This window comes from Lactuca sativa, chromosome 9 (genome assembly GCF_002870075.4).
Source record: "Lactuca sativa cultivar Salinas chromosome 9, Lsat_Salinas_v11, whole genome shotgun sequence".
NCBI lineage: Eukaryota > Viridiplantae > Streptophyta > Magnoliopsida > Asterales > Asteraceae > Lactuca > Lactuca sativa.
The window spans coordinates 145,099,029-145,111,005 of NC_056631.2; the positions used below are offsets into that span (position 1 = coordinate 145,099,029).

Consider the following 11,977-nt stretch of genomic DNA (forward strand, 5'->3'; position numbering starts at 1 on the left):
GTTTATTATTGTGTTTCACTTTGCATGTTTTACTTCCTGAATTATTTGATTATTCAAAATTCCACAGTCGCTCATACTTTTGGAAGTAAGAACTAAATTAAGACTATCTTGAATAACTTGTAGATTGTCCATAGGGACTGGATATTATAATAGGATTGCTATGATATTCACGACTACTTAGAAAATGGAGCTTTTGAGTATTGGATAAACCTACGATCAGAGAATTACTTCATGGATTTTTTCACAAGTAATCTTGAGATGATAATATCTTTTATTCTTTAAATGGAGATATATAAGTTGTAATTTACAAGTCAATTATGCATTGGTATTGCGAAAACACATCAGTAACATGATGTAGTAAAACGTAGTGTCGTGTATGGTTTGTTGAGTAAAAGAGACAAGTTTATAAGTGGAAGTTTATTCGTTCCTTTTTCTTAACAAGAAAAGCGATATCTTTGGGCCTCTCAATGATCTGTTGTCGACATTTGAAGTGCTTGGCCAAGCATGGACTAAATTGACTGTTCAATGAGTAATTTGAATTCAGTTGTTGTAATCAGAAAATCGGGAAACATAATCTTGGACTATGAGATTAAATCTAATATATGTCTCATTTCCATATGATATCTTATAGAACGAAGGGAGATTTTATCACTTATCTTAGGGCCAATGTTTAATTGGATCAGAGTTCGACAATAACTTTGGAAAACAGTCTTTGTTATATGGTTATACTGACAGTTGTAGTTATATAATTATTCAAGCGGGACAATATGGGATTAAGGTGTCTAAAATCATAACTAAATTGGTATAAAGATGCAATTGGAAGCAAAGTCTTTTCTAAGTTGCCCTCAGGACTAGTAATTGTGTAAAATAACTTTTGGAGAGAGAGAGGTTGATTATTGTTTTATCATATGATTAACAAATATCAATAAATGATTTATTAATATATTATGAGATTAATATATTAATTAGAAATAACATTTTTAATTAATAATTAATCATAAATTAATTGGATTTAATTTTGGGATTAATCAGAATTAATTAAAAGTGCAAGGGCTGAATTGTAATTGTTTAATAGTTGAACAATAGAGGCAATTCTAGATTGTTTCTAGGGCTGGATGATTTCTTGAAGTGTTTTAGGGTTTCTGGAATATTCTTGATTGCTGATAAGGATAAGGATTTGAATAGATTAAAATGTTATTATTTTAAAATTCAAATTAGGGTTTATCCTTGTGATCCCATAGTTATAAATACGACCCCTTGACTCATTATTTTCATGGTCTTCACTAGATAGAAGGTTGAATAATGAAATTTCCTTCTCCACTCCTCTTTCCTCAAGTCTTTTTGTTACTAGGGTTTGTGTACAAACCATTAGAGACATTATATTTCTGGTACTTGCTTTCAAAGGCCTAACTTTCTTGTATTTTCGAAATTACCTAGGGTTTGTTAGGGTTATTGATGTTCATAGTTTATTTTTATCAATAGAGAAAACATAGATCTAAATAGGTTGCATGTGAACTTAAGAGTTATGTATTTTTCCGCCTCATGCATAGATTTATAACCTATAAAACATATCACTCAATGCTTCCTCAAAGGCACCTGTTCTTCTCAATATAGATCACAAATTCGAATTGCAACATGGCTTTCATCGTGGCTAACAAACTGGAATTACAAACAAGTCTCTAACACCCATTTTGTACAAGACGGAAACGATTCACAGTGAACCGAACCTTACTCCTTTGCGGAAAAGACTGATGTGGGAAAATCCTACAATTTCTTCTATTGATTACATTGAATATGATCTCTTCCCCTCGAACACAAGAGGCTAGAGGAACATAGCCCTGTCATAGAAAACGACATCCCAAACTATCGGTCGGCCACTCAGCTCCAAGCTACAATCCTCAAGTCGACCGTTATAGTCGCTTCTTACTTGAGTCCCACGAATCAAACTTGCATTACTTTGAACAAGACCATCTAAACCTTAGAATCTATTAACTCAGACAAAATTTCACCATTTAGACCCAATCTCATAGGCCTATTAAGGCCCGAACAATTACCAGGTTCGTCTACATCATGAACAACCATAACCAAAAAGGCTGGTAAGGACGAAAACATACTGCAACCCATCATGGTGCCAAACCTTGCTATCTACCCTCAACCAGCTCCTTAGAAACCTTTTCGACTCTTCATGTTCCACGTACGAATCCTGTGCTACCGATAGTATTGGGCGCATACTAACTTCCACACTTTTCCATTTTCGTCCCAAGAACTGACTCAAGATTCCCAAGTTACTACTCATGACCACTACCCGCACTCGAACGAGTAAACAAGAGCTACACAATAGAACCAAAGTCTTCCTAGGTTACTAGGAATTCCCACCACACCCGGATATTAGGTTCATAAGAAACTTCTACCAATGTCATCTAACTATATTACGAATACAATCACAAGCAACAAAAACTAAACAATCTTCGACAGAAAGATCCTGCTCTAAAACGATTGGACTCAAACAAGAGCTATGTAATAGAGCTAAATCAAGAATTATAAAAATGTTTAATCTTTGTGGCATCCAACCTAACATATTCATTTAATAGTTAGTTAACGTTAATATAGGTCTCACATAGCACAAAGTAAGCACATTAGAGCAACAAAACCATCAGACAATTAGGCAATATAAAAATCAAGCAGTCCTAACATGCAATTCCTGAAGATCCTTAGTATAGTCACTATCATCCATTTATAACAGTTCACATATCACTCACATATGACATCTCTCCGAAGCATGCATTCTAGCATGCAATCCCGAACATATCCTTATTCTAACTTCTAGTATGAATATCATTCTATAGCACATATAACATATCATCATGTATAGCTATTATGATAATCACTTACTTGAGCTTCGACTGATTGCACACATTGCATTTTTTTCTTTTTGTAAAAACTTTTCAAAAATGTTTATGTAAAAAAAATAAATCATATAGTCGTCAGTTTGAGTTCAGACACATTATAGAGTGTGTCCGAATCCCTTAAACTAAGGCTTTGATACCAACTTATAATGTCCCAAATTTCAAACCATTTTTCATTTAAAAATAAAAGCATTTGTTCTAATTACAACTTCAAAGATCTAAATAAAACTGTTTGATTCAAAACATTTGTCAGAGTATCGACATAAGAGTTATTAAGTGTAGAAATCTCCAATGGATGCATTGCAATCGATCGGTGCCCTTCCTTTAATATAAGAAAACATGCAACATTTAAACATAAAAATATAAGCACAAAGCTTAGTGATTACCCCAAGATACCACATACCGTACATAACAATATAGAACGTGTGAATGCTATGGTCATCCTATAATCTTACAATCACACATCGTTACAGTCCTCCTGCTGTCTTATTTGCTATGGTCCTCCCATAGTCTTCCGTGCGGTTGCCATGGTCCTCACATGGTTGTTTTGCAATGGTCCTCCCATGGTATAATGAGAAGACCACCTACGCTACTCAACAGAAGCTCAACATCTACCTCAACAACAAAATATCTAACTTAAGCTACCTAATGCCAAACCGAGACCATTACTTAGCCAAATACTCAATTCTACCAAAGTTTGACCAAAAGTCAAACTGGTCAAAAGGTCAAAGGACAAATTTAACTCAACAGATCTCCATGCTGTGGCTAAGTGCTAGCCACACCTGGTTATCAAATGACAAAACAATCGTGATGAGTCTCACCACCATGTCGTGGGCCTTCCTTGCCCACATCGTGGTTTCCTTTTGAAATAATTTTCTTTATTAAGTGCTTAATCCATAAAGACCAAGGCTAAAAACATCAGATTTGGTATAATAGCTTCATAATTGATAAAGTTTCCATCTTTATCTATTAGGATGGTCCGAACAACCAAGATCTAGACTTTAAGTCTCAAAGGGACCAAGAATGCATCTCTCTCAACTTAATTCGTTAAGTCGAAGTCTCCAACCTTTAGATATGAATTTACATGATGTTTAAACGGATAATGTTTTCAACTTTATCCATTATAAGGCCGTTAACTTCTAAGATCTAAAATCCTAAGTTGATAAATGACTAAATACGCGTCTTTCATTATATATGGAGTAAAGACATCTATGGTATGCACTCTCTACTCCACAAAATGACCATATATTATCCCAATATCAATCGAAAGATCAAGAGATTTATAAACTCTATGTAACAAGCCACCAAAGGACCAAAACTCATTAAAATGGACTAAAACCCAATATATTCAAATATATGAAGATAAAACACAATAAAGCTTGGAACTTTATGACTTACAAAGTTCTAGGATGTGAATCAAGGTAGAATACTTCAAATGCATAGCTTCAAAGACCGGTCTTTCTTCTTCTTCTTCTTCCTTCTAGAGCATAATACACCAAAAGAAAGCACCAAAATCGACATTAAGAGAGTACCAAAATGGATTTAGGAGATATGATGAGTTCCAAACACTTCAAAGGTGGCTAGGGTTTCATTAGAGGTGTTCTAGAGCATGTGGAGGTTGAAAATTATGAAGTCCTTTGGATTTATTTCCTTTAAGAATCCCAAAAACTATAAAAATGTGAAACCTACTTGGCCAAGGGTGCCCAACGCTTTCAAAGGGCGCTCCGTGCTTTCTGATAAATTCCCGATTTTTTGGTTTTCAGCTTCATCTTCAAACAATCATAACTTCTTCGTTCTAAATCTATTTTTGAAGATCTTTATATGCACGTGAAGGTATTAAAAAGCTACAAAAATCTATCCACTTACTTTTGGATTAAATCATACATAAGTTAATTTAATAATACATATAAAAGTACAAAATATCATTTTTCCTGTTTTACCCCTTTGGCTCTAAAGAAGAAATTAATGGATTAAATCACTTAACCAACATTATAAACATCCAATAAGTCTAAAATTTATTCTCTTGAATCCAAAGACCTTTACTCTATCAAATTATGGTCCAAAATCCCTATATAAGAAACATCTTAAAACTGGATGTTACACATGGTAATTGGTTGAATGAGACTAAAATGTGAATTTTAAATCTTCTCATTCTTTCAATTAGGTTATATAGTCATGTATGACAACTACATTGTGACTTAACTCTTTATCTTCATAACTTTACATCAATAATCTCTTTGACCTCTTTTATCATTCGAGTTATTATTTATATGATCTCCTTATCATCTTATCCTTTAAGGTGCATTTTTGTTACAAAATTTCTAGCAATTTAACAATGTATAAAGTTTCTCATGCATGGTTATATATATTGCTAGAAAAGAAGGTAACATTTAAGGCTAAACTTTGATGTTTATTTGAACAAATAATTACACATACATTGAGAAATTCTGACACCTTGACGTATTCATCAAACCCAACATGTGAGGGTATGGTTAAGCATGATTTTGACAGAAAAACATATTACAAATACATCCCTAAGAATTGGAATTCGGCGACACCACATCTACTATGTCATGGTGGTGTTGCGGTTCACCTATGGCAGTTGTAAGGGTCATCAATGATGACATGATGAATGATTAGAACTCTAATTCGCTAGGAACATATTAGGGATAGGATTTCGCTCACCTGATGAAGATCAAAATACAGCCAAGAATCCTAAGTTTCCCCTATCTTCACTCCCTTTGCTGCCTCGCTGCTTTTCAACATTGCATTCGTTTTTTTCATCCTTATGATCGTCGATTGCAACTCAAGAAAAAAATGGATGATTGTGTTTGATGTGTGCGTTATAGGCCACATGAAAAAAAGGACGAATCCCATTTAGATGTCATAAACCCATGGATCTAATAGCAATGATAGTTATTTGAGCAAATTTTCACTCTTTACCCCTCAAGTTATTTCAAATTAATTCATTTAACCCTAATTCACTTTCTTTAATAAATTAAGTTTCATAAAACTACACGTCAGCCCCTCAACTCCATATAAACCTTTTAATGACTGATAATTACCCTAAATACAACCAAATTAATTTAACTAAATTATATTCCTCTTAAATTTTGATTAATTGCTTTAGATATTAAATAACACCATTTTGATTTAATTTATTTATTATATACTCTTAAAACTGAAGTAACTTTACAACATTTAATATCTGAGTAATGGAAAACTAACATCGTTAATGGAAGGGTTTTTGGGTCGTTACATATGATTTAATGAAACTTTTATGAGACAACATAAAAGAGTCGTGTCCTTTTATAAAGGACAAAATGAACCAAAATCTTCATATTGTTCTTCATGCTCGTTTCTTGTAAAACCGTGGGTAGCACAATGGATCTTCAAAAATGGTCATCATCTTCATCTTGTTATATCTCATATAAAATAAAACTTGTCTAACACTAATCTATTACATACAGAATAAAAAAGATGAAAACCAACTATTTATTAGTACATACCATATGAATAAAAGAATATTACAACCATTTTAATGAATCATCACAAACAACTAGACAAAATAAGGTTCATGGCTTGTTTATGTACTTTAAAATGCATTAATACATAAAAAACTTTGTTTTTCTAAGACAACTTTAAGTGAAAAAAAAAATACATGTAAAATTTTGTCACAAAAACTAACAGTTATAAAGTTATCATAGAAAATATGTGCGAACTTGTTTTAACAACAAAAACAAGCTATCCATATTTTTTAAAAACCAAGATTATCCAAATAATCACGAATTCTAACCAAGCTTGCAAGATGGCTCAGATACCAATTGTTGGGATGTTAATTAAAAACTATTTCAAAAACACAATATTAGTAACAAAAGACTTAATATTTGAACAACATAAAATCGTTTTATTCCCACCAAAGGAGCTACTTGCAAAGATTGAAAAAAAAAACAACCATAGATGAGGTAAAAATATAACAAACTTTGTAATCCTTTGAATCCTGAAGGGGATGCTAGAATGTTGATGAAGATGGAAAAGATGCAAGTTAGAACAATAAAGCCACTAAGACTTATAAGTCTTCAGGATGAGAACAATAAAGCATAAAAAACTACACAAGACAATTTGCTAGAAAGAGGATAGGGGACGATATATGCTCTCGACTTTTGTTATATGCTCTCGACTTTTGTAAAGGAAAAGGAAGAAACAAATAAACTAGTTAAGGTATCATCTTTCCTTAATATAGTCCTACACCTAAATGAAAGGCCTTCTTTCATTAAACGAGTTGAAGTATTGCAAGAAACATAATGGTTAAGAAGAAGTTAAAAAAGTAACCAACCATGCCTTGTAAAAAGGCATGGACGCTTCTAAGATGAAGAAGAGAGAGTTAGTGCTTTCCACATCACTCTTTCATATATTACGTAGACAACATATTAAATGGTCTTCTATAGGTCCATATGTTGTACATAATCTTATAATCATACTATATGATCATATGTAACTAGTTATGATATCTTTAATTATTTTTTTTTCTTAAAAATAATAATTCTCCAATTCAATACAAGTGATGATTTAATATATTAATAATCATATTACTTAATAAATAATCAATTAGTGTTTACTTGTTATATGATATGACCTTATATTATCATCTGTTATTAACAAATATCATTTTATAATGATAATTGAGAATAAAGATCTTTCATTAATTACGTTGATTGTCACCCATATAAATGGCCAGCACCACCACATCCACCCTACTTACCGCCAAAATCTTTTCCATCACCACCACCTCCACCCTACTTACCGCCAAAATCTTTTCAATCCTTGCTGTTTCATAGAAAATCACAAGAAAAAACTAAAGAAAAACTAGTAGTTTATTTTTTATTTTTTATTTGTTTGTTTGTTTTTGATTCTGAAAATAATAATGACATAAGTAATAACAATTGAGCAATGTATTTTAATTTTATATATCGTGATTTGATGGAAACAATCTTATGACAGACTTTTTGACATAAACTAATAACTAATAACAAGTTATGATTACCATCATGTAGGCCTACATTTCATTCTATTAGCCCACTAAACAAGTCTATGTTATAGCATAATCATGTCACGCTATGCTTTATTTCATCCTACTTCCTCACTTTCTTTGTGAAATGTTTTTCAAGTTAGTGTTTTTGGCATATGAGTTAGAAAATATAAGGGTTGCAAACTAGGTTTGATAATCATGAATCTTGTTTGTTCACTTTTGGTATTAATTAAGAACATTGTTTGTTCATTTTTCGTATTGATATTTTATTGTTTACGCTTGTGGGTTATAAAGAATAATTTAATTTGAAATAATTCTTAGGGCATCCACAATGCATTCTATTTTATAGAAAAATAGAAAAGCTAATTTATAATATATATTTAAGAATTAAAACCTTTTTTTTTCCACTGAAAAATTCAATGACCATTAAACTCCAAATCAATCCAAATCCATTAAATGTTAATGTGACATATCATTATAATAAAGTTTAATCCATTAATTAACAAATAAATTTACTATTTCATTCAACTCTTCTATTAAATTCACAATTATGGATGGTCTTAATAGAGTTTAATCCATTAATTAACAAATAAATTTACTACTTCATTCAACTCTTTTATTAAACTCACAATTATGGATGGTCTTAATAAACAAATTTTGCTTCACAAAACTTAAATATTACTTTTGGAGAGTATAAATATATAGATGTTAAAGATCTTGAGAGATTCCCAAAACTGACAAAATATGAGTGCATGTACTACTGCCCAAGTCAAGCTGCTATATGTAGGTTGGGCTATTAGTGTGGCTAAGGTTGCTTCATCGTGAGCTGCCTCTGAACAAACCCAATAAAACATATGTTTTCCTTCATTCTGATCATGTTTTTTCACTGCCTTCCAAGACTAATGTTTTGCCGAGATTTTGGGGCGTTGCATTTCTCTTGACCGCCGTATTTCGTGGTTTACAAGATCAAATTTGATTATATATACAAATACGTACTCTATACCACATGATTTATATTATACTCCGTATTTTAAATTCCCATTAATTGGCTGTACTATGTTATTTTGAGTTATGATAAATTGCTGGTGACAAAAAGTCATAACCCACCAAACATAAGTTTAAGGCTAATACAAAATATGTGAAAGATTAATGTAACATTATGTTTGATATTTAATTTAGGTCATAACGTCATTATTCTCCAATTTTATCACACGGGACTCATTAAACTTTTTTTTTCTCTTTTTGATAGAAAAAGTTAAAACAATCCCCAATTTTGACATCATTCTCATAACTCGATTGAGAAACAATATCGGTCTCATATACTTTTGCAAAAGCTCATATATACGAGATCAATGCAGTTTATACTTTATACGATCCAAGTCCATAGAACCTGATTTAACATGTCTGTAGACTATGCGGTAAACCTGCAGGCTTACACAATAAATCTTAATTAGCACAATCAATATAATGTTTAACAAAAAAGTTCATGTAGAACTATGTGCTTTGAAACATAATATATTTGGTATGATATGCGTTAGTATCTAATGATGACTTACTTCATGACATGGATATTAGAATGTGATGAACATATAATATAACTAAAAATAATACGTTAAATAACCTAGCTACTAAAGATAATACGTTACAGATAGTTTATTAATCGAATTACAGTTAAACTGAAATCCAAAACCCTAATTAGCTTAGAGATCCTTAAACATGAAATAACGTACCAAAGTAGTTGACAAAATAAGTCTTTTTGAAGTTCATATTACGCAACTTCCGTAATTATATGCATATATAGGAGCAATATTACTTGAAAGGCGCCGTCAAATCTTTGCTTCCTTCACTCAACATCGAATTCCACTCCCAAATTCTTTCAGGAAATGTCACATGAACAGCTCCAGCTCCAGCTCCTGCCAAGTTATTATTAAGTGCAAGAAGCGCTTGTGAGCTCAACTGTGGCTGCAGTTGTTGTTGTTGTTGTGGTTGAGGAAGCATATTATCAAAGAGATGCGGAGAATAGTTTGAAGAATCACCGAGGTGATAGTTATGAATATTCAGAAGTTGAGAGGGTGGGCAAGTGTCAAGAACTCGTTGAGAACTGATAATTCTAGGAAGATCATCAACACTGTTAGGGAAGATAGTTGAAGAGGGGGTGGCAATGACATTGTTGTATGAGGAGTTGAGAGGGTTTGAAAGGCCGAGAGAAGTTCCAACAATGGCGGTGGGGGTGCAACTGGTTGTATCACTGGGTTTTTCATCAGTATGGTGAGAAGATTGGCCTTCAAAACAATTGAAACTCGGAGAATTCTGGGATTGCTGATTGATATGATAATTTGAGGTTCTTGAGGTACTCCTTGTTTGAAGAGAACGAGGGAGAGATGGATGGTCTTCTACTCCACTTCGCTTGTAAACCCTACACAGCGAGATCTCAGCCTGCAAAAACGACACCATGAAAACCACGTATATATTTACAAACTAGCAAGCATTTAATTCTAGCGGTGATATTGGTCTCTAAATTAAGAGAGAGAAGTACGCATTTAAAGCTTGCGGTGACCTTGGCAGACGAGTTATAGTTTATACTTTATACTCTAATCATTGCTGTTCGACCTTTTGTAATCTTTATGTTTCATATTGGAGTTCCTACTGCTTTCATTTTGGTTTTTAAATCTAGAAAACCAAACAAAGTATACAGACCTTTTGTAATCTTTCTGTTTCATGATGGGGTAATCGGTATTCATTCATGATCCAACTACTTCGAATGCCTTTTGGAGCTTTTCCTGAGTAAAAAACAAGGGTTTTCTTTAATCCGATGGATCTGGAATTATCGGTTCTAATCATTCTATCAGCTCCGGTAGCTTTCCAGTAGCCTGAAGTGGTCACACGGTTAGGTCGATCCCCATTACGATACTTCTTATCTCTTGGCACATAGAAAAACCATTCTTTCTCCCCGATTGCTGCTAAAGCTGAAACACAGTGTAAAACAAAATCCAAATTTTAGACCTAAGATGAACCCACTAATTAAACATAAAGACTGGTAATTAAGAAAGAGTGGAATCTGAATTAGGATAGATTGTAGTATCGAGCAAGAAAGACAAAGTAATTTAATGAAAGGAAAGAATAGATCGATCACATAAATCCAGATATATAGTACATCTGTGGATAAGAGAAGGGATAAATTAACGATATGTCACATACACACAGTGACTCGATGAAGAAGAAGAAGAAGAATTGGATCCAAATATGTTTTGATGATGGAATTACAAGATGCAATACATAATCCAACCGATGGAACATAATTAGTTGACTAAATAGATTATCAAAAAGATATAAACACTCTCACTCACACACAGACACACACACACACTCGTTGTGTAGCTAGAGTGATTTATACCAGGTAGTTCCCACGGATCATATCGGTAAAGATCAAGAAAAGTGATGAGCTCGACATTGAATCTCTTGCCCTCTACCTTACGGCGAAGGTAGAACTCAACAAGCTCTTCCTCCGTTGGATGAAACCGAAACCCTGGCATCACCATGTCGTTTTCATGATCGTCATCATCGTCTTCTTGCTGCTTCTTGTTTCTTATCTCTTCTTCTTGGTTCATCGTCCTTGCTCCTATTGCCATAAACCGTTGGCTGATACCTTCTTAAACACCAGTATAATAATTGTCAAACCCTTTCTTCGAACAAGACAAGTCGTATACGTGGTATATAAAGGTTGCACATGTATGCTAAATTACAAAAAAAGGAAAAATAAAATTTAACTGTAACAAGAATGATACATTTATCCGTACCAAAGATCAAAAGAAAATATTTTATAGAAATTAATTACCGATTAGGTCTCGTGTTTTTTTATTGACGTGGGTGTGTGTAACTTAACACGTAAAAAAGTTACATAAGTTTGACTATCTTTGAATTATTAGAAGAACACTCTCCATAGCTTTCAGGGCCTACATATATGGACGATGAAAGCATGCATAGAGGTGGTTTAAATATGAGAAAGTGACGTTTTGAATTGAACAGGTTGGACACAACACCT

General features: G+C 32.9%; 1 protein-coding gene across 3 annotated transcripts; it reads right to left on the reverse strand.

Annotated features, from left to right (window-relative positions):
• Positions 1 to 9,153: 9,153 nt before the first annotated feature.
• Positions 9,154 to 11,693, reverse strand: LOC111878224 (NAC domain-containing protein 35). 3 transcript variants are annotated; one of them, XR_002845658.3, is made up of 4 exons: positions 11,330 to 11,693; positions 10,633 to 10,901; positions 9,666 to 10,371; positions 9,154 to 9,359 (listed from the first exon to the last, which is right to left on the reverse strand). XR_002845658.3 is itself a non-coding variant. In XM_023874728.3 (3 exons), exons 1-3 carry the CDS (start codon positions 11,562 to 11,564, stop codon positions 9,745 to 9,747), a joined length of 1,131 nt encoding a protein of 376 aa, XP_023730496.1. In that variant the 5' UTR covers positions 11,565 to 11,692; the 3' UTR covers positions 9,531 to 9,744. The 3 variants fall into 3 exon arrangements, 1 of the variants encoding a protein (XP_023730496.1); XR_002845659.3 differs by having other exon boundaries at positions 9,154 to 9,366; XM_023874728.3 differs by lacking the exon at positions 9,154 to 9,359 and having other exon boundaries at positions 9,531 to 10,371; positions 11,330 to 11,692.
• Between the last annotated feature and the right edge of the window lie 284 nt (positions 11,694 to 11,977).

What these genes read in the sequence shown, in the direction of transcription:
- LOC111878224 (XM_023874728.3), bottom strand. Translation starts at nt 11,564, where the DNA reads ATGGCAATAGGAGCAAGGACGATGAACCAAGAAGAAGAGATAAGAAAC. An exon ending in TGATCCGTGGGAACTACCTG is followed by an intron (nt 10,902 to 11,329) that starts GTATAAATCACT and finishes ACTGTGTTTCAG; the next exon opens with CTTTAGCAGCAATCGGGGAG. An exon ending in AAACAGAAAGATTACAAAAG is followed by an intron (nt 10,372 to 10,632) that starts GTCTGTATACTT and finishes TCGTTTTTGCAG; the next exon opens with GCTGAGATCTCGCTGTGTAG.